This window comes from Arctopsyche grandis, chromosome 9 (genome assembly GCF_051622035.1).
Source record: "Arctopsyche grandis isolate Sample6627 chromosome 9, ASM5162203v2, whole genome shotgun sequence".
NCBI classification, from domain to species: Eukaryota; Metazoa; Arthropoda; class Insecta; order Trichoptera; family Hydropsychidae; genus Arctopsyche; species Arctopsyche grandis.
The window spans coordinates 24,694,576-24,722,148 of record NC_135363.1 but is presented as its reverse complement, the minus strand read 5'-3'; the positions used below and the strand labels follow the sequence as shown (position 1 = coordinate 24,722,148).

Below are 27,573 nucleotides of genomic sequence, written 5' to 3'. Positions count from 1 at the left end.
GTCTTTGGATAATTGGTCAAATTATACTCCCTAATCAAATTTCTTTCATTTCTATCTCTCACATAACTCTCCCCTTCGTCTATGCTTACTTCGAACATCCTCTTGGGACTATTCGAGCACTAAATTAATATCCGATTCATTCCCCTAATAGTGCTTCGAATGCTTCATATTTCTTACCGATATCTTTTAACTAGCTTATCTGTACATACAACTCGTAAATCCAAAACTAATATTTTCCAAGCTTGAGCTTTTACATATAATGCATCACTTTTATTGCGGTTACAAACTAAATATATTGTTATACATATGTACGTAAGAGGGTGGCTCGTGACTTTAAAAACAGCTGGGAAAAGAAACCCCCCTAGATATATTTTTTTTAAATCGAACTTAATATATTTTTAGCAACATTGTATGCAAGGAAGATATCTTTTTTGCTAATTATCGACTTTGTTCAAAAAAGCAAAAATATGATTTATAAAAAATATTTGATGATGAAAATGAAAGAACTGGTGTATTGTCATTAACAATTTAAGCGCACTTTGTAAATATACAGTTGAAATGTTGAAAACCGTGTCTGTATTTTTAAACGGAGTCATGTATTTTTCGACTCGCTTAGAAAATATAGACGGCCGGGACTGGCGTATTCTGCCCCAAAAATATACTTACGCCGCCAACTAAAAGCGATCCTCTGTATACAAAAATACGGATCATTTTTCTCTGCCTCGACTGGTTTTATACACTCGAAAGTGCCATAGTAGTAGGCAAACCGAAGCTGGTGACCACAGGATCACGGCAGATAAACGACTGCCCCGAACTGAATTAAGAACCGGCTTAACTCACCGCGTGGTGATCGGGGTAAAAAAAACACTCCTCGATTCGTGATGATTCACCAACAATACACAAAATTTATTTTCTTATTTATTTATAAGAAATTTGTGTAGGGCAGTGCCGTGCTTACCCTTAAAGACGAGCCGCCCTGTGTACATATATGTATACACTCAGGTCTCTTTTTATGCGTCTTAAACTTAGTACAAATTCTCAAAAAATTAATATTTCGTAAGTTATTACCATAAAGATGCACCGTTGTCTACATACGCTACGTACAGAATCTGGTATTTCCCGCATTTTGACGCAAAGCGATGTTGATTTCATGTGTCCGTGTCAGTGTTGAAGAAGGTGGAACGTAAGCCCAACCGGCCTTGAGCAAACTCAGGCCACGGCCAGTACAATTCAGCCCAAACAAAACTAGATCAGGCGTTAATAAGCGGTATTCCCCTCCTTTTCAAACTTTAATGACGAGCAAATAGTAACGCATCCCAACTTTTTCTTAAAAAACTATGGAACACATCCCTACTTTACGTAAGCCAAGTATTTTTTATGCGGTATCCGTGGATTCATTGCATAAAAAGACTTGAGTTTAGTCCACTGATGTACAGATCCAACTGCAGACAAATCTCCAAAATTATCTGGCAGCATGTTATTCTAAAATGCTTTTCTAACTCACAACACAATACAATCAATTACACAGATGATGTTTTTTGTATATGTATGTATAAGTATAATTCAATTCGTAAATGCACACGTGGTAAGGATGGCTAATAGACTCGTTTAGTACTTTAACCAGATTTATTTTTACATACCTCTTTTATACTTCACTTACGATTACAATTCAGGAAAAAAATTTCCTCTTATTGTTTTGGTCATCAATATATGTAAGTAAATGGATCCTCCGCCATTACGATGGTGCAAAAATATCGTGTAAGACGCGTTTGAAATTTGAATTTCTGAAAAGTGCCTGACGTTTATCCAGTTTTTATAGAATACCAACTTAAACTTGCCAACTTAGTCATTGATGCACTCACTCTTATGGGGTTCAAAACTAAATCTGAATGTATGGTGTGAATGTGATTCAAAAATTTCATTTAAATAATTTTTTGTTCAACAAGACTTAGACTTGATAAATGTGTAAGTGACTCTTTAAGATTCTTCGAATAGTTTCTATATACTTTCTAGTCATTCCAAAACTACTACCACATAAAATACAGTTTTCATTTTTAATCAGACGAGTATTCTCTCACTTCTATAGAACGCACATATGTACAAATGTGCAATGTGTGCATTCTTTCGCGTCGATTTGCAACGTCAGGGTGTCACGGCGCTAATTAGGACCTCCCATTTTGCATTCTGTCTATCTGTCTGTCTGTCTGTCGCTCGGTCCATCGCAGAAACGCTAATAACAACGGGTTCCCTTGTTTATCACGAGCGTCTGTGTCACACAGAGCAAACACCCCTTTGTTTCGTTACCTAGGTTCGTGCGCGCCCCGCGGCCAGGAAGGTCGCCCTACAACCCCGTTCAAAATGCACCGACCCACCCCTAAGCCCACCCACAGACACATCCGAGGTTTCTGTAACCACCCCTCCCCCCTTCTATTATGAAACCCGTGTGCGATTTTCAAACGCCAAAGCTCAAAAAGGGTCCAAAGCTACGTAAAGGTAAAGGGCTGTATGAAATGTTTGACATTCTATCTACAGTATTAATTTAATAATATCGACGGATCGGACCGGAAAAGGTCAATGTCAAAATGTCCCCGTCGGAGAAATTCACTATCATAGTTTCAAACTCGAACATTCTGGCGAAGTTGATGAATTTATATATACTTGATAACAATTTCGAGGAACTGAAAGAACGTTCGGTTCAACTCAAAAATTTATCAATCCCACTCCACTTATCACAAATAATATAAAACTATATTAGTATTTAGCTGTGACGTGAGAAAGTGTCGCCATTTATATGTGTTTTGATCAGTAACAGAGATAATTATTAGATTTACAAACTTTTGCTTTTTTGCTAGTTTCATATTAGCAAACATTTCATATTACTAGTTTACTAACAAACATACATAAAACCAAAAAAAAAATTAAATGGAAAACAATGTAAATAATCGACTATATTTTCATTGATGCAAAACTATAATACTATTATGTCTAAGTCTCTGCATAAGTTGTATTCATACATAAGTACGAATATATGTATGAGCCGTTATATCTGAAAGTGGCAGCAAATATTCTAGATATATCGAATTAAAAGAAGTGAAAACAATTTATGAATTAGGTCAAACAGAAATAATGTTTTTGGAACTGAAAATCGGACTTCCGCCACTTTCAAATACAAGGCTCATATCTACACAAACTTATACTTGGAAATAATTCAATGTATTATTACATACATCGATGGCTTGGTGCACAGATATTGTATGTCCATTTGTGAATTTCTATCGAATTTTAAGTTTGTACATGCTGAAATAATTCATGTTTTTCCTTTCAATGTAATTTATGAATGTATGTATACCATATGAATTACCTTGAAAGGAAAAATCTGAATTATTCCAGCATCTACAAACCTAAAATTCGATACAAATTCAAAAATGGACATACAATATCTGTGCACCAAGGCATCGACATATTAAGTTTGAAATATTATAACTCTAATTTCAAAACTCGCAAAATCATACGATGCACTTCTTGTACATATGTATGTACTTGAATTCGAAAAATTAATGAAAAAAATTGAATACATCTAAAACTGATCGATTTTTCTATTTTCATTTTTTCATCCGGATTCTGACTTGTCTCTCCAATTACAGAGGTGGAACAATGAGTTTACAACATGGTCTGAAATTACTGCAGATAAATTGAAAATAATTGAACCAACTCGTATTTTGTATTCGATGTGACTACCAAACGCAGAAATAACCTTTAGAGCACGCGCATGCTCACTTCCGGTTTGATTGAAATTTCCGGAAATTCAATTTCAGCATTCCAACGTTGCTGTGTCGCTTGCCGCTCACGTCGTTTATGCATGCTCTGTGCATATATGCACAATTGTGTATCTGTGTGCATTTTGTGTATATCGCGGGATAAAGCTCGTGTAAAGCTAACCAAACTGCAAACTCGATATAAAGTCTGTGTAAATTGTAAATTTCACACGAGCACTTAAATGCGATGGTTATTATGTACGAGTCAAATTAAACGAGTTCCATTTCATAGGATTTTCAAAACATGGTATTCGTGAAATATTAACATGTATTTAAAATATGGCAATTGGCGTATTTTAATACAATATTTGACATGTCTAATTTCTACTCGAGAGGCATCCTTTCTTTCAGAAGCATTTCATTACATTAATTGAAATTAAGTTTAAAAATAGCCATGTAAGCTAAAAAAATTCAATATCGCCAAAACTTCTACTTGAAACTTGTGAGTTTCAAATATAAATTTTGATTAATCCATCCTGATTAATCTTATAATATACAAATCACAATCAATAATTCTTCATTCCACTCTACGAGCTTCAAAAAGCTGTCACTGTCACTGGCAAAAACACCGTCGACTACCTAAAATATAGCACTTCCACTGTACCAAATAAATTAGCCAGCATCATATTTCGGTGGTTACACTAATGCTAACCACCGAGAGGTTGCCGGGTTCGATCACGCGGGTTCATCTTGATTGAAATTAATTTATTTGGAGTTTAATCTGTAGTGCTGTTGTTCATACTTGGATATTTTTGACTCCAAGACGATCGTTTTCTATCAGAGTTTGCCAATCTGATTTCATTGTTGAAACGATTGAATTATTCCATCAAATCGACAAAAACCATCCTACCCACTGTGTCATCACTATTTGAATATGATTTTAAAATTTATAATCTATAAATGAGGCCCCTAGTACCAAAGATGGCCAAAGACCCCTTACGTTTTTTTCATAAAAGACAAGTTTGATACTAAGATACTATTTCAAAAGACAATTCTGATAATAAATCCTGTTTTTAGTCAATTTAGTACCAAGCTTAGCCAGTTTTGACAATTGTTGATTAAGAATTCCTAATGACCACCAGAACGAAATAACATATAAAATTAAAAAAAGCGCCCTTGGCCATCTTTGATAATAAGGGCCTCAAATTTATATATGTACAAGTTTAATATCATAGATGTCACCTGTCTCACGAAAAGTTGAGAAAACGAATCTCAAGATATTGCAAGTTGGTACAACGGAACGCACCACGTAAATGACATCAGGGAGAAATATACATTATAAAATTAAATTAAAAAAAATAAAAAAATAAATAAACCTAAAGCTTGAAGACAATCAGATCATTTTGAATTTGACACTCACTCCTTAGGATTTTTATGAAAAGCTTTCTAAGTTGAGCATCTCTATGACATATGCACCTATACAATTTATAAGAATTTTGAGAATTTTCTCCGATTATACCTTTAAGCACATACATGCATACATTAAAATAAGCATGTAAAATAAATGATGGTCGCTGAATTATTAACTTTTAGGAAAAGTAGATTAGACGGATTTTGAACACAAAAAGTTTTTAAAAATCAAATATTAAAAATTTTAAAGCCTCAAATTTGCAATCGAAAAACTAGCGAAGTACATACATACAATCACTCAGAGAACATTCGCTGCATATTTTAAATCCTGTAGGCACCTGCTTACAGGATTCAAAGATGAAATATTTTCATACGTGTTTACAACTGAACTTTGCATTTATGATATACATACATATAAACATGTCCATTAGTGGTAAAATTTAACGAATACGATTTGACTGCACGGCCCGCCCGGCACTTTGTTTTAGCAGAAACATCCTCATGTCATATTCGAGGCCCGCACGAAGGCGAACAAGGGTTGTGCCAACTCTGGCAACCTGGAGTGGCGAATGAAGGGTCCGCGAAGGTCCAAACACGTCCAGCTGGCGCCATCGCACCACGGGGGCACCGACGAAGCCCTCTTCAGGTACCGGAGGGACGTAAGGGAGGCCACCAAATTTATCGAAACGGCCCTCGTTATTGACAAGGCCATGTTCGACAAGAGGAACGGCAGCACGAGAGCTGAGGTGGTCCACGACGCCATACAAGTCGCCAATATTGCCGACCTGGTAAGCATCCTCACTTTCGATACATTTTTCAATTCAATTCAATGTTTCAGATATTCTACATATACATAGTGCTGGAGCAGATCATCTTTAGTATCTTATTGGATCATTTTGCCCTTACTATTATAAATCATTGGAGATTCTTCCTTCGGGATTTCGTCATACAATCTTCAAAATCAATCTTCAAGGTGATGTAGTAGGATGCAAATTTATTATTCGTACGACTTATCATCATAATCGTGTTTTCTCTAAACCCAGTCTTAAGTCCAACGTCCCTTGTAGTCTTCGTCCTACCGTCTACCATTACCTCATACATTCCTATCGTATTGTCTTTCGCCTGAAGTGAACGAAATTTATTATCTTTATCGTCCATGTATTTATACACGAGAATATTGACGCGTGCTTGTGTAGGGAATCATGCGTATTAAAATTCGTAGATTATACGTGGACCCAGTTAGGTGATTATTCCGCAAAAAACGATCTCGCGCACGTCATTAAAATCTCGTTCACGGAATATCTGGCATCCAAAAACTCCATCAATCGAAATATTGTGCTAACTAGAACTCGAGTGCCAGATATTCCGTATTCGTGATTTTTTGGCAACGATTGTCGTGCGCGCGATCGCAATTTGCGCAATAACCCGTTTACCGTTATTTTCAGTCCATTTCATAAGTGGATACCATCTATCATAGTGTTAATAATACTTTGGTACAAATATCACAGATGGTACGTGAAACATTTGAAAAAAATCAATCGCATATCTTCCGTTTGATAAATTATTATGAAATTGACTCAGATATCATACATGTCTTCGTAACAAACTGCAAACTATAAAAAATCTTGGAAAGTTTACAAAAAGGTTCTATTCAGACGACAATCCAATGGTATACAACCGAATATCTAAAGATGCATCAAATCTTTTGATGGTTTGAATGATGTGAGCATGAAGATAATTTGTTTGGAGATTGATTTTTAAGTTGATTTTTCAATTTGAAGAAGAGCATATGTATGCGTAGAACAGATAGTTAAATTGTTTCCAAAATATTATTAAAGGAAACGAAAAAAATTGTGAAAGTAGACGAATGAAGTACAAAACAAAAATAAATATTTGTTCAACTAATAAGTTCATGGTCAAGATAAATAGCTAATCAGATTCCTGTCAAACTTTAATGAATTTTAAAGATTCCTGTCAAATTTTTAATGAATGTTTACTTACATACATACTACATATGAAGTATTACTAAGATATAATATGATTTTTATATTAAACTATTCGATGAAAGCTTCTATTATACAAATGACTCATAAAAAAGTTTTGAAAGCAATATATAAACAAAGTTTGAAATAATGAACATGATCCTTTACATAAAATAATCATTTTCAATGTATTAATATTTGTTTCCAGTGCCTATTTCAATCCGATGAACGTATATATGTAATCTATTATTTACAGAATGGGACAATGACTCTGCGAATTCGTATATTTCGACTTATATGACTTTTCTTCTCAAATAACGTAACCCGGAAGCACTCGTTATGAAAGACTATAAGTATACACAATATACCGAAGTTGTTCATTTATAATAAGCAGAAATATGTATTGAAATGAAATACACGCAGCGTTATATTATATTTATCTAATATACGTCTTTTCGACACAACGACATCGGATGAAAATTAATTTCGTCCAAAATCTACATTTCATATTTTCGGGAAACGTTCGACGATGCGAATCCCTTTCCCTTCATCTCGGAGCAGACGCCGAAATTAATTTATCTCCGTAGACGCATTTGTATTCCGTGAAAGGGATACGAATATAATGGCAATCATAAAGCTTCCACTGAAGCTTTTTCCCGCTGCGAGTTGAACGATCGAGCTATCCGCGGAAAAATCTACGCGAGACACGTAGACGACCGGAAAATTTACCTGATTTTCATCTAAAATATTCTATTAATACGTGTTTATACTAATAGATGTTGTTTTGTACAAATGGAATATTTATGATATGAGTTTCAATATCTTAAATGAACGTCTACATATTCAGTATTCTCGTCTTTAGCGTAATATTTTTTCCCCTTTGCCAATTTAGCCGTTCCTATGGGATGAATTAGATTAAGCCGTAACTAGATTAAGACTTCGAAAGTTAAATTTGGTTTCGGTTTCACTTGGTGAATGTTTTGTTTTGTTTTCAGTATTTCAGAACGCTGAATACGAGAGTATCCCTGGTGTATATAGAGACGTGGCAGGGATCAAACCAGGCGTCGATAGACAAGGGTCAAGATATAAGCAGAGCTTTACTTAATTTTAATGATTATACGTCGCGAAAATTGTTTAAAATCGAAAAGGACACTACGCAATTATTAACGTAAGTATTATTTTGTACTTTATTGAAAAATCTTCATAGCAAATTTAATACGACGTGAAACGTTCACTCTCACAATATTAATGAGGCATGGGTGAATCAGAAGCTGTACGCCTCCGTCTCGTAACTAAATTAAATATTTTCTTTCTTCTTTTGAGAATAAATTCAATTTAATATGTTTGTGCTGAGGAAAACCTTTGCTAAGAAGATTTTTCGTTAATGAATCTCGATAAACAAGAAAATATTTTACTTGGAATTAATTATATTTTCACATTCTCTCAGCGAGCACTTCTTTGTAATACGAAAACGAGTTATTTGCTTTTGTTTATTGACTATATAATTCTACGAGAAATGTAGCCAATTAATTATACATGTATTAAATTATAATAAATGTCGTACATATTACGCAAAAACGTTCGTATCCTACTAGATTATATCAATTGATTTATACTTCAAAATATTTCGCTACTTTCTTTAAATCTTTATGATATAGACTTAAATATCTAATAGTTTTCTATATCTTTTTTATATATAAAATAAACGACTTATAAATTAATTTATAATAAGAATGTTATATATGTAAATGGTGTCAGCAATGTGTACATCCCACTTCTGACACCATAAATAAAAAGACTTAAACATCAAAAAGAATGAGTTCAATTAGTGGTTTTTTATTTGGCTATACAAACATTTCTAAAGAAATATTCTTCTTCAGTCGGTTCCTCAATACATATAATTGTAACCTCTATGAGTTCTGACATATTGGGTGTGGTTCCCGATTCTTCTCCAATCTTTCGCCAAATCACTAAACTACCACCTGTCACGTCAGTACTAACAAATCAGTACTATTTTTCTATTTACACATCAGCCTCTTCCTCTTGCTCGCTCCACGCCATCAACGTAGAACGAGTTTAAAATGGTCTCATTTCAAATAATTCAAGACCCATGTATCATTCAGATATCGCTTAGTGGTATTTTTATGTGAATTTCAAATTTATGGTATTTTTCCAGGGGCGAAACATTTCAAGGGGGCGAATCGGGCATGGCCGTACCGGAGACGGTCTGCACACCCAAATCAGTCGGCATCAGTGTGGACATCAACACATACGAGCCGCATCTTTTGGCGGGCACCATGGCCCACATGATAGGCCACAACATCGGCATGGGCCATGACGATGGTCGCGAGGAGTGCTTCTGTCGAGATTGGCACGGGTGCATAATGGCGCAGACCATCGTCGGATTGGAGAACGTCCAACCCTACAAGTTCTCCGAATGCAGCAAGAACGATTACATCGACGCTCTCAGAACGGGCCATGGGATATGTTTGCTCAACAAACCAAACGAGGTATGATTTAAACTTCTATTTAAAAAAAATATTCCATAAACAAGCTGTTTGTCAATACTTCTACATCCTTCATTTTTTTGATAAAACACCGTATCTATGGACGTCTTAAACCTCTGAACCAATTATTTTTTATATTGTTTAGAATTATTTCCATTGCAGTATGAAATGAAATAATCGAGCTATGAGCTTTGTTCCTTGAAAATCATTTTACAATCCAACGACACGGGATGCTGTCGGAGATGAGCGATTTGTAGCTTATTAAAAATGTATTATTAGATTTTCCTTTTATATTTTGCCCGATATCTATACGAAAAATACAACCAGCCCGCTTCAACGGGACGTTTTTAATCAAAAGATACGCATTTCAATTCGACGCCAAGGTTATTTTCTATTCAAAATTTTAATACGTTCGTAATTTATATAGAATAAAATTTATACTCGAATACTCACATCATATTTACAAAACACAGGTATGAAAAAATATTTCCTATCATGCACAATCTATCTGAAAAGGGGGGAGACTCGAGTAAACCCATACATTCTGAACGAAAAGGCATGTAATACCTGGCAACGATAGCCGTATACAACATACATAAGTTCGTTTCGTAACCAACTGGGATTACTTCTAATGGATTGCATACCCGACATTAAGGGTATAGTCTAAAATTTCACATACATATGTACATACATACATATATACAAACATAAAAATAAAAAGGTAAAAACATTCGCAAGCACATTTATCGAGAGGATGTTCGATTCTTTGGCTCTAGAATATATTGCACCACTATTTCAGTATTTGCCTTGTCTATTTCTTCCGTTTGTACGATTCTTTTAGAATGAAAATTTAATGGCCCCTGTAATCGTTCTGTGCCTTTTTATATTACTTTGCCATTCTCGAACGTTCCTAATTGAGACGCATGATTCCGTTCCATTGTGTACGATTTATGTATTGTCCGCTTCATAAACTGTATCGGAAATTTGCACAGTATCATTCACCTATTAAATATTTTTATTTTTGTTTAAATTTCAGCTGGAAGTCAGAAGATCGTGCGGCAATGGAGTGGTTGAAGAAGGCGAGGACTGCGACTGTGGTACCATCGACGAGTGCCATACGAAAGATCCTTGCTGTGATCCAATCACTTGCAAGCTAACCAAAGAAGCACAATGTGCTTCGGGAGATTGTTGCGAGAATTGCCAAGTAAGCTCAAAACAGCATTAAATACGATAAAATCAAAATTAAATCCATAAAAATAATACATATTTTAGGATATATACAACTCTCTTCAAATCAATTAAAAACTCTTTTTTGATATTTTAACTTGTTCAATATGATAGACCATATTAAGAACTATATGTTTCTATAATTTTGTTTAAATCGCGTGTTCCAGCTTCGGTCTAGAGGTGTAGTTTGTCGCGAGGCTGGCAACGAATGCGACTTGCCTGAGCGGTGTTCAGGTGAAAGCGGCTCCTGTCCAACAGATGTACACAAAAAGAACGGACAACCGTGCGGACAACATACAGGGTATTGCTTCGGCGGCGTATGTCCGACGCTGTCTCTACAATGCGAGCAGATCTGGGGTTATGGAGGCATTGCTGCCGACAAGCAGTGCTTCGACCAGTTCAACAGTAAGGGATCCATCAATGGGCATTGTGGGATGGATTCGTCCAGCCACTACGTCAAGTGTGATGCCGAGTAAGTTCCGACAGTTAGATTCTATCAACTGAACACTATTAAAACCGTGTGCATATTAGAGTGACGCGACATGACACGAAACCCAGTTATTGGTGTCAAGACGATACCTCAAGGACGAAAATAAGGGCGAAAACACACTGATTGGTATGGGATGTCACGTCCCTGTCCTGTAAACAGTGCGTGTTCCCCAACCCGAATTCGGGTGTAGTTGCACGTACATAATGCATATGTTTCTCCTACATTTCTTCATGTGTTCTTGGCTTCCCGCTGTACACCTGCAGAATGAATATGTTTGGGAAGTAGCACGTGTATGCATATACATATGAAACCGACAAGTTTCTCCTACATTTCTTCAAATATGGGATTCAACGTTATCGATCACTATCAGGCAACGATAAAATATCACCGAAAACACTCCAGGGGGTGATTTTTGGAATTGTATACCATGTATATAAGCTAGGAGTACTGCGTTTGTTTCGCATGTTTAAAAATATCTAAAAAAAAAAACACGTACCACGTACCATTCAGTATGTATTCGCCCTAAGCGTCTCGTGTAGGGTTGCTCCAGTATGGCAAGCCTAATTCAAACACATTATAATTATTTGAATTTGAATCAGCCTAGCAAGTAAATGGTGAAAATTAAAATAAAGACCTACCTTTATTATTCAAATTATAAATTATATTTTGTTGATAAAATAATATTTACTTTGTTTTAAACTTTTCGAAACTTCTCAATTCCACTAAGTTAGATATGCACATGACTTATGAATTTTAGATTAATTTACATGATACCTTCACACAACTATCTTAAAAGAACATTTTACTTTTGGAGCTTTGGTTTGAGTACTAAATAACTTAAGATTGGTCAAAAATAAGTCTCTCCTTTCATATTAATAATGCTTTATTCCAAAATGATTATTGCTAAATATTTAAATTGGACATAACAGCACCCAGTTCATAACTGTTTGCATCCATTTCAGAAACGTCAAATGCGGATCACTTCAGTGTCAACTAGGTAACAGGTATCCTGTTATATCCGGAATGGACGACTACTTCACGAGAACGATTATATCTATGAAAGGTGTCGAGTTCGAATGCAAGTGAGTATAAATCCGATAGTCAAAATCTCAATATCATTTAAGCTCATGTCTAAATTTTGCACACTTATCTTGCAGATCAACTAGTGGTGCGGCAGGCCACGCGGAAATACCAGACCACGGATTAGTCCGAGATGGTACACCGTGTGGCGACAATCTGGTCTGTGTGAATCAATCTTGCGCCAGTATCTACCCATACATTGACCAGAGCAAATGCCCTAGCAACCACAATAACCTCGAGTGCTCGGGACACGGGGTATATTTCGCCAAAGCTCACACGGTACCCGAAACTTCTGGGTCACGGCTAATCATTGGTGTTTGTTGCAGGTGTGTTCAAATGTCAACCGCTGCCACTGCGAACTAGGTTGGGCTGGCCCCGATTGTTCAATTCCACAAGAAATTACCACCCCTTTGCCAACGACATGGGACCCCGTGACCCAAGATCCAAACAAAGCCAAAAACGATCTCGAAATGAAAATGGAAAAGAAAGAAACACCTTATGGTTCGTACCATCAATCGATCACGTTATAATAAAATAAAATAAATAATTTACTTGATTTACTATTAAAATCCAGTCAAACTTTGTTAAATAATTTCACTCAAATTAAACAGTGGATCAAGTACTGTTGGAATACTGAATCTAATAACCATTTCTGAATCTACAGCTACGTGAACGTAGATCTAGAGAGCTCTATCTAGTTGTAGATTTATAGCTGTAGAAGAATAATACTAAATGCATATCAATCTAGCAGCATTGGGATGATATACGTACATGCTAAATGGACTAATTAAGCTTGATATATCGTCCAATCATGAATAGCACAGTATGGATCATATTAAAATAATCACTGATATTATTGTCTGCTAATTAACTTTCATCCCCATATTTTATTATGCATTAGCAATTTTTTTATTTCTGCCAAGTATTAAGCAACTCATGATCTTTTTGACCATTATGCACTGAAGTTCCTGATTCTTTTTTTGATATTACATTAAAATATAATACGCTTCAATTATTACTATATATCATAGATCTACAGACAACATATATGTGTCTGAAACTTTTCTTTTGGCAGATTTTAGCATTTTTATTTCTAAATTTGAATACTAATTAATAGTTTTAATATCATCATTTATAAATGCAATAATCATCCCCATAGAAAAGCTAATATATATAATCAACGCTTATCACATTCATATTTAGATGTAAATTTGATAGTTACTTAGTAATATAATAAAAACAGATAGGATAGGGCAAGGAGATAAATGATTATAAATTTTAATCATTTCCTTACGCAAATTATAAAAATTGTTTTTTAAGAAGTTTATTTTATATTAGAATAGTCGGATATTACATAGAATAGTCTTTTTCTCGAAATATTATATAATCACATTTATTAAGGGCAGTCTAGATATCATTGGTGCTTTAATTTCACAGACAGGCTCTTTATACCCACCATACACAATATATAAAAAATTAATCCCTTATTCCCGATTCCTATGAATTAATATCCAACGAATTTTTAGCTTGCCTGATGGAAAGTGTCAGCTAATAATGGTACGTGCAAAAGTATTGTGTATGGCGGGCGTTCGGATTCCATTGACGCCTCATGTGGAGCAGACTAAACTGACTCGTATCTACATATGTAGATACTGATCATATAAGCTAAAATTCTTCAATTATGTATATCTGCGTGCAAATGCGCCAATGACACGACGTACCCTTATAGGCACCAAGCCTTTCTCAAGGAACAGACGCATTGTTTTTTGAGCAAAATTATAATCTTCAATCTCTCTGCCTCACCCTATATACTGGTTTCCCCCGATTCGATTATTCCCACAAAAAAAATGTTAAAATATTACCCCCGTTCAACGGATGCGCTCGAGAAGAGAGTGTTTGCTCTTGGATTCACAGGCAACGCTATGTGTTTTACAGGCAGCGAAAACACGAACAAGCTGAGCACGGTGACGATGGTGTTCATTCTGGTAGCTGTGGTTAAGAGTGTCTTCGTATGTTTCGCACTAATGGCAGTTTGCTACAGGTACGGTAGAGGAGCTGCCTAAACATCATCATGATCATCCGCCCACCCTAGACCGGGTGGGCTGACGCCGCCCCCTCCGTCACCGGCCACGTTCCCTTACCCAAGCCTGGATGATGTCAGTGGCGTCATGTGACACGTGTTGCGCATTGGCTGACCCGTACGCACACTCGATGTGACGCATACACACGCAACATATTGCCAAATGTCGATAGTCATTTATGTATTTTCAATGTTCACAAGTCATCTTTCTTTTGATTTGATTAATTTGTATTACTATATAATTTGAAATACTTACATCACCGATCGCGTTCATATCAATGTACATGCTTATGTTCAACCACATCCATAGTTATCTTTCGGTTTGATTTTTTATTATTATTTTTGGTTACTCTTTTGTAAACATATCTATATATTATATATATATGTTACACCGAATCCATGAAATTGTCTATTACAAGCATTCGGCAAGAGAATTGCCGAATGCGTGAAAAATGCAAGCACGTTGCCCAGTTCACGGATTCCGTAAATTCTTTGCCGAATGCGTGAACTGGACAGCGTGTTATATTATAACCAAGTGTCAAAGTGACAGCTGAATAAGGATGTTTAATTTACATAATATTAATTTAATTTACATATGTTTAATTACAAGTCATATGAGATGATCGAAACATATGTATGTAGTCATATTATACATAATAATATGTAAATTAAACATCCTCATTCAGCTGTCACTTTGACACTTGTCCACGCTGTCCAGTTCTAAAAAACAACACCGGAGCGCTCCTGTCTATTTGCCGACTCCATGCTTTGAGCAGACAAATTCTTGCCGAATACACGCATTCGCCAAAGAATTTACGGAATCCGTGAACTGGGCAACATGCTTGCATTTTTCACGCATTCGCCAATTCTCTTGTTGAATGCGTGTAATAGACAATTTCACGGATTCGGTGTAACATATATATCTTCGTATGTGCCTGTTGTAAATTATTCGCTTATGATTTTCTCGTAGTTTTAATATTTTGAAAGAACGCTAGCGGATTTTGGTTTAGAGTTGTCGCTATTGATGTTGTGGCATCGTGAAATTTTTAAATGTTGTACTTGTTTTATGTATATGAATTTTTAATTATTGAATCCGAAATTTTATTTCAGTACGTATTTTTCTCTGAGCACTCTATATTATATAATTGTTTGTATTTATTTGTTTTTTGTTCGTTCGAATTCTTCCAAACATTTAATGGTCCAATCGTCTTCCGATCGCGGGAAGGCTCTAAACGAAAATCCGTCTACCGCTTTCGGGTGTATTTCAGGTGAAGAAGATCGTTGTTTTTTATATATATTAAATAAATTTTAATATTAAAAATATTATTGATATTGCGTTGTAGATGATTCGCACCGTGTGCTGGTATTGATTTTTACAGGTTTCAAGGAAGACGTTGCCGGATACATTGTTATGGTTTTCTCTTTTGTATTTTTTTAACTTCGTTCCTCTTTTGTCTGTTGTTATGCTATTTTTAAGCATTTTTCCCGTGCGATCATTTCTCGGATCTGATGAAATTCTTTCTTTTCTTTTTCCGTTTTCTCGGATTCTCATCGGATCACCTTCGGCATCTTGCAGAAAACTATCATGGCTCGAACACGGTGTTTCTAGTGGGGATGCTTATGTCGGTGGTAGGGGGTGTTTTCATTACGTTTGCTCTGATGGCTCTCTGCTACAGGTCAGTCGTAGTACACAAAAACTTCTCCCTGTGCCTAAGGTTAGTGAGCAGAAAACAGACCGAAGGTAGTTTTCACACGATTTTTTAATTACATGTCCCACGTAAATTTCTTTTACACGTTACTTGATTTTCCTGTTTTTTGTAGTTTTCTTTTCACACACCTAGTCTCAAACTGTCTATAGATGCCGTGTTTAGTTTTCCAAAACTTTTGATTTTTACTAATTTTTTTCAAAATTGAAAAAAAAGACAAAACAAAGAAACATTTTGGGCACGCCTATGAAAACCATAGGCGAGCTCATCAGACGCGAATTGCGAAAAACGCGAACGCACGTACACATTCACTACACACAAAAAAAGCTTCTTCCGCTTCTCTAGTATAGATATAAATAAAACAAAATAAATTTATATACTACGACAATGTCTTTCCTTCAACCAACCAATAGCATGACATCCCTTCACTAGTATCCCTATTCTAGTTTTTGAAAACAAAACAAAACCTTTTTTAATCAATCCCAAATACTACTACAAAAATCAAAATAATAATAAATACATTTAAAGACACGCGTTAAATTGAATCAATAATATTACCATGAAAGTGTTTATTTATATTATATATATATATTATACCTATATAACATTGTATTTATTGTACTTGTGTAGTATCAATGTTGATGTGAAAATTGTTTTATTGTTTTTTTGGTTATTTTTTTTTATTAATGTTCGTAGTAGATAGCATGCACTACTCGTATTTGTGTACTTCCAATATGCATTTTTGGCGCATCGGTTGTTTTATTTGTATTTGTCGAACTAAAAATGCACTCAATATGACGGTGCATTCAATTTTTGTCGCTTTTTGTATTTTATATAAACACGAAACTGACAACATCTAGGTATCAAATTTTTTTTTTACTGACATACATACTTGATTAAAATTGTTTAATCAATTGCACAAATACAATTCAATGATAAAATCGTGGCTCTCCTTCTAACATTCCCATCCCACTCCGACATTTATTAATTATCAATTAAATGTTTTCAATTCTATATACATATGTAGAGTCAATTGTAAAAATTTGAGGAAAAATCATTTTTTGGAACATTAACGTAAATTCTAATGATGCTTATGCATATTTGATCGATGCACTTTGAAAAGTATTTTTCGTTTTTGGTTGTTCAAATTGTAAATGTAACTTCTAACCATTGTGAGCACAGGGTAAGTATGTAATATTATAATATATCCAATATATCTATATTATAAGTCTCTTCTGTGATATTGTAAGGCAAAATCTAATGCGGACTGGTATTCCCTGTTCACTTTTTCTTTCTGTTCTTTTATCATCTTAACTTATACTTTCTATTTGTTTCAATTTTTCACCGCTCTCTCTTTCTCTCTATCCATTTCTCTTTCTCTCTTTCAATCGGTCCACCTATCTTTCACTCTCTTTCTCTTCTATCTTTCCTTCATCACTATCGTTCCCCGCCCAACATTCATCTGCCATCTTTTTGTTTTTGTTATTCCGTTTCCACTTTTTAACCAGAAGGAAGAGCGCCACAATGAGATACGACCCGCCGTACGTTAAGAAGCCGATACCGAAGAATTTTCCCGGAGGATCTTCTGGATCCAATCATTCCCAAGATGATGTCTCCATGGATGGTACCAAGATGCCACCGTTCAACAACATGACCCCCTCATTTAGGTAACGTATGAAAGACACTAGAAAACTAATGTAGAAGGAAGCGAAACGACCAGCCCACAACAGGTACACTAGCGCGAATAAACCTCTTCCGAACCAAACCCAACCCAATATGTTAAAAATCCTGTTTATCAACGTTTTCTTCATCAATACCTGAAAATTTTTCGAGAGATGTTAAAAAAAGTTGATTCCACTGCTTTAATTTTATAAATAAAATAAATTAAGACTCACCAAGATCATTCGTTTATCATATATGTATGTATGTAATTAGAAGTATATAAGTATAGTATGGTTATATATATTTTGTATCAGACGAAATTTAATTTCAATGTTCAATAATAAAGTAAAAAGTATTTAAAATTTGATATAATAAACTAAAGCACTTCTTAAGTGTATTTATGGCTCAACTTTTCTTAACGCGTAAAAAGGAAAGGTTACAATTTTTGTATATAGAAAAAACCGAACATTCCATTGAATATTAATATGAAAAAAAATGTAATCTTTCTAAAGTGAAGGAATCACAAATTTTCGGGTATGATGAAATCATTTGAATGATAATTTTTTGAAAAAAATAGAAATCGGAAGGAAAATTAATTGAACTTTTGCAATTTTTCAAAATTCGAAGCACCAAAATCTTAATAAACGTCGCACGTGAAACTCTAAAAGATTCCACTTTTGCAGCACCCTGTAAATGAAAATGAAAATCTCTTGACTGATCTTCACCATTTTCGCTCGATTCACACAACACCACAGCTTTTTGTCGTATACATACAATTTATATTTATATTTCTTTATGTTGCAAAAATTTAAACACTTTTTTGGCTATTGGAAAATCGGCAAGCACTCTCGCATACATTGTATAATTAATTATGAATGACGCATCAAATTCTTCAAACAACAAGAAAAAGAAAACTTTGACGAATCGTTTTTCTATTATTGCACGATTAATATTGTATCTGTAATATTTTATATTTATATATAATTTGATCCAGTTTTACATATTAAAGATGGTTGTTTGTTCTGCACTTGGAAAATATTTTAACGTAATTAAAATTTATTTATTGTTTTTTGTTGTTATGTGTATTTTTGAAATTAAAGATCAATGTTTGCATGGGACGAAAAGGACGATGTGCATCTTTCTTTCAGTCCTTTTGTTGATTTGCTCCCCCCCTCTGCAATACGTTTGTTTGTTTTGTCGCATACTGTGGGATTACCCGTTCGTAAAAACGTTGGATATTATTTTTATTTTTAAATCCTATTTTCTTTTTTGTTTGTATTCAAAATATTAACAAAATAAAAAATAAATACATCAAAATCTCACATGTACGTCTAAAAAGTTATTATCTTTTTAAACAATGCAGCCGAGGCGATTCTCACCGAGTTCTGTTCAAGCATGGAAATCACATGGGCCCCATCGAAAACTCATCGAGATTTCAGTGCGTATATTCAATCCAAAAAAATGCAATTCTGTGATCAGTACAATGGTGAAGGTCAGTCAAAAATGGGGAAAGAATCCATGGCAATCATTCCAATCAAACTTTTTTTTTTACTCTCATCGGGTCGTTTTCATGCTTGCGTAGCATTTTCCGGTACCCATCTCTGACAGACTTTCATAAAAATAAAACATATGCTTTAAAACTCTCCCACAATGTGTGGAATCCTGTAACTCATAGTGTCAATGTTAGTTTCCGTGAAAAAAATAAAAAAAATATGTCTATGTGTATGTATGTATGTATATGTGTGCATTATTATTACATATTATATTTCATATTCATGACGGAAGATTCACGCTTTTTGTATGATTGTAGGGAACATAAAATGAAAAGACATGCAGTTGGTTCTGGAAGTGAAGAAGATCCAACACATTCAGGTAACCTTTAAAATTTACACAAAAAATATACAAACATAGACCATATGTAGTGTAAAATGTCTTATCAAAGATCAAAAAAATAAAACAAAATCCTTAGCTTCAGTATATACAAAGTTGAGTATAGAATTATATACTTGCATACAACAAACAATATATAAAGCATATACAAACTACATTCATCATTTATATTTAAAAAGTTTACATTTTTATTTAGTATTAAAAAACTTTCTGATTTCATTTCATAAATCAGGAGAAGAAGACACAGTAGCTTTCATAGATGTAAATCCGAACAACATGCCCAAATTGCCAGAGAAGGGTATATTGAAAAAAGGTATCCACGGATATGGTATGGTGATGAGCGACGCCAAAGAAAAATGGGACTCGCAATCAGACAATATGGAAGTGATGTCACAATCAGACAGCAATATGGGAACAGAGATCATCGGAGGCGTCGGTACAATATCAGACGTGGAGAGGACGCTCAAAAGCCTCAACGGCTACCATGAAGACATCTTGGAAGCTTTGAGGACGGCGGCTTCTCACCGAGGATCGAACGCCACTCCTTCGGGCAGCAGTAGCCTGTTGAACGAGGAGCTACTTCGGAAGACGATACAGGAATCGTACGAATACGGAAAAAGAGCTGGAAGTCAGGAGAAGATCTGCGACGGCCAGCAAACACATACCGTGATGATGGAAGGTCCGTCGGGTATGCACCACCGGCACGGTCCATCCGAAGACGAAGAAGACGACGCGCCTCCGTCGTGTGGACCCATTAGGATACGGAACTTGGAGGATCTCATTCGGCAGCTGGAGCACCACTCATCAAGGCACATGAGTCCCAGCGGATCTGAGGATATAAGGATGTCGGAGACGGAAGCCGACAGACACTACCGTCTCGACACCTCGGCGCCTTGCAGCGAATCTTCGCAAGGGTGAGTCTAAACTCCTATACCTAAGTTAGTCAATCCTGCATAGGCAAATGAATTCAAACTGCTTATTCGATTATAGCGCTCATCAAAATCAATAAAATCCACATATATCCAAAAATCAATATACCTATGCAGTGCATAGTATAGCCCTTCCCTGCGCCATATTCCTTTTCTCCATTATCTGTAGTCTTATCTCATTATCAATGTCTTGAAATGCACTCGTCCAAGTGATTTTTTTTTTCATATAATAGATTTCAGGCTTAATTCATCTTAATCTCATATATACATGATTAAAGTCGTTATGAAAGTATAAGTTGCACAATCCAATATGACTGAAGCATACTTCATAAGCTTATCGTAGACTTTATAATATTGCTCTGTTTATATCGATATCATAACCAAACATCGAGAAGTAAATGTAATACTATCAAATTTAATTTCATTGCAGCATGCGTATGATTTTACACTACTGACTAAAATTTTATAAAGCATATAAAGCCAACATTGATACAAACAAAACTACAAAGGAAGCCAATAATTTCAGGTAAAACCATAAATATAAGTACACACGTACTTGCACCTTTAAGTAGGCAATATACGAAACTAGTTTTAGACAACGTTAAGTCATGGCCCTAACAGGCTAAGCCTAAAGTCTCCGACTCTTTCAAATATGGAGGGACAATATATCATACATATGTACATATAAGCACGAGGACAGAGTAAATTACAACGAGCAGTTTGGGCTAAATAGGTATTATCTTTTTTCACGAGACTAATTAAAGGCGAATACACACTTGTAAAATATTTCCATAATTTATCACGTATTTGAGCAGTATTTCGTTATATGTCAACCACCAGCAAAAATAGTAGTGAAAGAATTTAATATGTCCTGTAAAATCATACAGACATATGGAATACCGTTCAAAAATCAAATAGCAGGGCACTCACTTTGGAAGGCATCCCGTCGAACCAACTAGGCTTATATTCAGTATGGGTGTGATACTCGATGTAGCTCGGGTGATCGCCACGCTTTACATGAAAGCAGCTTCATCTTGAGATCAAGCTCGGCTTGAAGCAGCCTCGTGCGTGACGACCGTAGAGTAACAATATAACAATACTTGATTAGGAAGACGTTATATGTATGTATGTAGAATCTATGTACGTCATTGGTCAAGCTTTTAACTACCAATCTCTATTATGAACAACCCAAAAAATATATAATTTAGAAACTTCACCCCCCCCAAACTCGTGTCCCGAATACAATACTTAACCAAAAAAAAAAATGGTTGTATGTGAGGTAACCCACGGTAGAAGCAAAATATCTACGTTGCTTCACAAAACTCAAAACAACTGGATTATTGTCTTGCAGCACACACTTTTTTCTATAACTTAAGTAACAGTCCTTCGGCGAATGACGCCCAAAGAAATTTCACTTCAAAAATTCATGGCGTTTCGAGGATTTTCCTGCTTTGAGTGAGAGGATTTAGCATCCAGTACTTTAGTGTAAAGGATCGCCTATTTGAAGTCATAATTGTTTCCATATTCATGCAAGTAAAAATATACATATGCCACGTGGCTTTCTTTTGCGAAAGTAGGGAATCTTCAAAAGACCATCATCAACCTCGAGCCGAAGAAAAGTGTCAGATTTTTACTTATTAAACCCCCGTCTGCTTCACTCTCCGAGACTGCTTTTACGTTGCTTCAGATAGCGGGCCTCCTAAGGGCCGGGCCGCACCGTGCAACTTTGTCGGCCGACTAGTTGCGCGACACGAAAAAATGTATGGAAATGTGTGCGACAAACAAGTTGACGGGTGTTTCATGTCCTATCTACCTGCATGCATTGGTCTGGTCGCCCTTAAGGCCTCTCGCGAACAATATGGTTGAGGGCGACCAGACCAATGCATGCAGGTAGATAGGACATGCCGCACTCGTCAACTTGTTTGTCGCACACATTTCCATACATTTTTTCGTGTCGCGCAACAAGTCGGCCGACAAAGTTGCACGATGCGGCCCGGCCCTTAACCAAGTCACTCGCAAGTCGCACGGTGCGGCCCGGCCCTAAACCGTTCCCAGCCATCCCCCAATTTAGCCTCCTAGTCACTGCGTGACGGACTCCGAGGGGGAAACTGCTTCGCAAAGTGAGTACCCAGCTGGACACATTGGAAGCCTAGTGTGTATGCGCCTCAGTCACTTCTTAATTGGACTATGGAGCTTGTACTCAACCATATTGTTCGCGAGAGGCCTTAAGGCGACCAGACCAATGCATGCAGGTAGATGGGACATGCCACACCCATCAACTTGTTTGTCGCACACATTTCCATACATTTTTTCGTGTCGCGCGACTAGTCGGCCGACAAAGTTGCACGATGCGGCCCGGCCCTTAACCAAGTCACTCGCAAGTCACACGGTGCGGCCCGGCCCTAAGCCGTTCCCAGCCATCCCCCAATTTAGCCTCCTAGTCACTGCGTGACGGACTCCGAGGGGGAAACTGCTTCGCAAAGTGAGTACCCAGCTGGACACATTGGAAGGCTAGTGTGTATGCGCCTCAGTCACTTCTTAATTGGACTATGGAGCTTGTACTCAACCATATTGTTCGCGAGAGGCCTTAAGGCGACCAGACCAATGCATGCAGGTAGATGGGACATGCCACACCCGTCAACTTGTTTGTCGTACACATTTCCATACATTTTTTCGTGTCGCGCGACTAGTCGGCCGACAAAGTTGCACGATGCGGCCCGGCCCTTAACCAAGTCACTCGCAAGTCACACGGTGCGGCCCGGCCCTAAGCCGTTCCCAGCCATCCCCCAATTTAGCCTCCTAGTCACTGCGTGACGGACTCCGAGGGGGAAACTGCTTCGCAAAGTGAGTACCCAGCTGGACACATTGGAAGGCTAGTGTGTATGCGCCTCAGTCACTTCTTAATTGGACTATGGAGCTTGTACTCAACCATATTGTTCGCGAGAGGCCTTAAGGCGACCAGACCAATGCATGCAGGTAGATGGGACATGCCACACCCGTCAACTTGTTTGTCGTACACATTTCCATACATTTTTTCGAGTCGCGCGACTAGTCGGCCGACAAAGTTGCACGATGCGGCCCGGCCCTTAACCAAGTCACTCGCAAGTCGCACGGTGCGGCCCGGCCCTAAGCCGTTCCCAGCCATCCCCCAATTTAGTCTCCTAGTCACTGCGTGACGGACTCCGAGGGGGAAACTGCTTCGCAAAGTGAGTACCCAGCTGGACACATTGGAAGGCTAGTGTGTATGCGCCTCAGTCACTTCTTAATTGGACTACGGAGCTTGTACTTTCGTGACGACGATTAAAACTAAAAAGAGTATACGGTACAAAGTCGAGCGTGGAAATAGTGAGCGGTGTGCGCGTGTACGTCGCGTCGCGCTCACGCACCACAGACGATAGAGAGTAAATTAGGACTGCGCACGAGAGATGATTGGATTGGATTGATACGAGGGTGTGTGTGTATGATGATTACAGGTCACGGTGTCGCGGTCGAACGGACGAGGACCCGCGTTTCGTGTACGGGCGATATCGACACCCGTCGCAGCGCGGGCCCATCCCGGCTCATCCGCCGCACGTGCCCCACGTGGCTCACGCAGCGCATGTACCTCACGCGCACTCCGCTCACGCACCATACCCACCTCACCACGGGCTGCGTGCGCCTTCGCCCCACCGGGGGGCGCACCGCCCGCCGCCCGACGACGAGGGCCTCTACGAGAGCGCCGACCGGGAACGGACTGCAGACCCCCATCGACTGCGAGACGCACCCGACAGCGAAAGGTAACCGCCAACAACCACCACAACACAACCATTAGCATTAGTCTCTACATACATACAATCGTTGCACTCGATCTTTGGCCAAATTTTGCATTTCACTTTGAGCTACTAGTATTCTTATGTAGAGTCAAATTGAGAAAAGTTCAAATATGTCCAAATACCAATGAAATACAAGACGCTGTGGATTCACCCCGTCCGACCAGGGCAAAGGAGACAAATGCTATTTGAAGCACCGATTTTGAAGAAAATCATAACAAGAATTTATTTTTAAAAAAAACTCACTACAAACTGACCCCAAATAACAAATCTATAAAATTTTAGAATGGGTTTGAATCAAAAAATAAAAAAATTTGCCTGCGGCGCAACTAAAAGGTGAATAATATGACACATAGGGTGAAAACACACATAGTGGTATATAGTACGCGTTTTTTTTTTAGATACTTTTAAACGATTACCTGACAACTCGTTAACAGATTTTCCGTAAACTGAGGATGCGCTCCAGGCATTACGTATACGGCCATCTCTTTCTCACCCCGTCTGTTCACCAAGATCTCGTTTACTATGCCATAATGTATGCAGCCATCTCTTTCACAGACCGTCTGTTATTGGTGAACAGACGGTCTGTGAAAGAGATGGCTGCATACGTAATGACTGGAGCGCATCCTCGGTTTACGGAAAATCTGTGAACGAGTTGTCGTGTCACGCTTTTAAACATGTGAAAAAAAATAGCACCCCTAGCCCATATATATGGTATACAGTTCCAAAAATTACCCCCTTGGAGTGTTTTCGGTGATATTTTATCCTTGCTTGACATTGATCGATAATGGTGAATCCCATATTTGAAGAAATGTAATAGAAACTTGTCGGTTGCATATGGATATGCAAACACGTGCGACCTCCCAAACACATTCATTCTGCACGCGCCCAGCGGGAAGCCAAGGACACGTGATGTTGCATATCACTCTGCGTGTTTTTGCCCTAAGGGACTCCAAAATTTTTTCACAAAAAGAAAAGGGGAAATTTTTTATATCCGAAATTTTCAAATAAATATCCAGAATTATTGTTTTCTCATGGTTCTCTCAGGTGCGCTCTCGACAGCTTTGCGTCTGACTAATGGGGCCACAGTTTAAGTGATTGTTGAGATTTTATGTATATTGTACCAAGCTAGAAGACTTAATCATATTGAAAAAAATACTGCAGTTACAATTTACCGAATAATTATAGACAAGTATTTAGGCATTGCGGTGCGTTTTATTCGCTGCGCTGTGGCTTCATGATTTTTTTATCCTAAATTTAAGCACACGTAATATACACCAGATTGTCCTTTTTTTACATTGTGAATATGTTTCAGATACCACTATGTAAAGAAACAAGTAAATATAAAAATACATAAATACATACATGTATTCACAAAAAAAAATTTCGTATCACAAAAATATGCACAAGTGATTTGATGTCAAATTTTAAACTATATATTTATGTACATATGTATGTACATTCACTATATCTATAATACAATACATTCACATTTCATTGCTATTTGGAATATAATTAATTCAGCTTTCAAGTTAAGTTAGCACTGCACAGCATATTGCTTTTCTACATTTTACTCTACCGAATAGACTCTTGAAGACTGGATGCTTTCGATGCAATTTTGGTTGAATAATCAAATCATTTTAAACTCGGCATATTTTTGATATTCTATCTATTCACATATCAAATTTGGAATCCAGTCATCCAGTGTCTATAGTTAACTCAATAAAATTAAGGGGGCCCTTAAAATTTTTGAGTTATCAGATCGAAAAAATATTATGAATAACAATTTTTATCTCAAGCTTAGCATTTCAAAGCCACTCTATTTATGACAGAGGCGATCGATATTTTCGTTTCATTCCTATCTATTATAATTATACATTTTTAAATTACTAATATTAAGTATCGGTAGTAAAATAATTTTATTCAATGTAAAATACGAGCAAACTTTTTGAAATATTTTCAAATAATTCAACTTGAACTTGTAATCGTTTCAAAAATAATTTTGAAACTTTGAATAAAATAATTTTAAAAACCATCGGCCCTCAAACGAAACTTTAAGTTTTGCTAATTTTTGACAAAACCAAAATAAATAAAAAACTTTTCAATTACTTGTTTTTATAACAAATATTTACAACTACGAATCTAATTAACGAGATAAACACTACCATGCTATTTGACTTCTATCATGTATGTATAGAAGTACATATTTTCTGTATCGAAAAATATTTTAAAAAAAAACTTACCTTTGCTACGTTATTCCGTCACTTTTTTAACAATTTGCAAGTATGACATTATATTATTTGTTGCCAATTCAGCTTCATTAGCTGACCGAGCCGTTCAAGGTACATACATAGATGCATTATATATAGTGATTCATCCAGAATCAAATACTTTTATCTCCATTTGGTGTCATTGCGTAGACCATTATGCCCAAAGCTATTCCGTAAGGCTCATTAATATTATTTCAAATTTGTTACTTCATGGCTCATAGGTGCTAAGCTGGCATCACACACGCATCCTTTAGACGCCCGTGACACGGTGTCCTTACGATGTGCGGTTAAGGCCTGTCGCACACACGGCCACTTGCCACAGCCACCGGTGGCAGCCACAAGCTGCGGAATGCATTTCTCATAGAGATTGTATGGGATGCCCGCACCCACAACCACCGGTGGCGGCCACAAGTGGCGAACAATAGTGGCCGTGTGTGCGACAGGCCTAAAACACTGAGCGATACCCGCTAGCATTTAGACTCTAGATTCTAGAAACGCAGCGGAATTTCGCGGTGCGTCTCATTTCATCCACCCCCGATCGTACCTTTCCATTACTTGTTGGTAACTTTTTATTGAACTGGATCGATTCAACTGTTGATCTTGGGGTTGCATTCCAGAGTGACCTAAATTTCTCTGTTCATGTCGACTCTGTGTGTTCCTCTGCCTCACGAATGCTTGGGTTTGTCTTTCGTAATTCTCGACACTACCATAATCCCGCTGTTTTGAGATTGCTGTACAATGCTCTAGTTAGGAGTATCTTGGAATACGCCTCTATG

The 27,573-nt window shown here is 36.9% G+C and overlaps 1 protein-coding gene across 1 annotated transcript in view; it reads left to right on the top strand.

Annotated features, from left to right (window-relative positions):
- The window catches only part of mmd (disintegrin and metalloproteinase domain-containing protein mind-meld), a 214,365-nt gene that overhangs the window by 181,029 nt on the left and 5,763 nt on the right, over nt 1–27,573 (top strand). Inside the window, exons 10-26 of the mRNA XM_077438806.1 lie at nt 5,654–5,953; nt 8,143–8,315; nt 9,324–9,657; nt 10,691–10,858; nt 11,049–11,353; nt 12,334–12,453; nt 12,529–12,706; nt 12,778–12,952; nt 16,108–16,246; nt 17,746–17,904; nt 19,263–19,337; nt 19,710–19,771; nt 20,022–20,477; nt 20,508–20,670; nt 22,751–22,765; nt 24,192–24,263; nt 24,357–24,494. Of these exons, the coding sequence (XP_077294932.1) occupies nt 5,654–5,953; nt 8,143–8,315; nt 9,324–9,657; nt 10,691–10,858; nt 11,049–11,353; nt 12,334–12,453; nt 12,529–12,706; nt 12,778–12,952; nt 16,108–16,246; nt 17,746–17,904; nt 19,263–19,337; nt 19,710–19,771; nt 20,022–20,477; nt 20,508–20,670; nt 22,751–22,765; nt 24,192–24,263; nt 24,357–24,494 (3,032 nt within the window). The remainder of the gene's footprint in view (nt 1–5,653; nt 5,954–8,142; nt 8,316–9,323; nt 9,658–10,690; nt 10,859–11,048; nt 11,354–12,333; nt 12,454–12,528; nt 12,707–12,777; nt 12,953–16,107; nt 16,247–17,745; nt 17,905–19,262; nt 19,338–19,709; nt 19,772–20,021; nt 20,478–20,507; nt 20,671–22,750; nt 22,766–24,191; nt 24,264–24,356; nt 24,495–27,573) is intronic.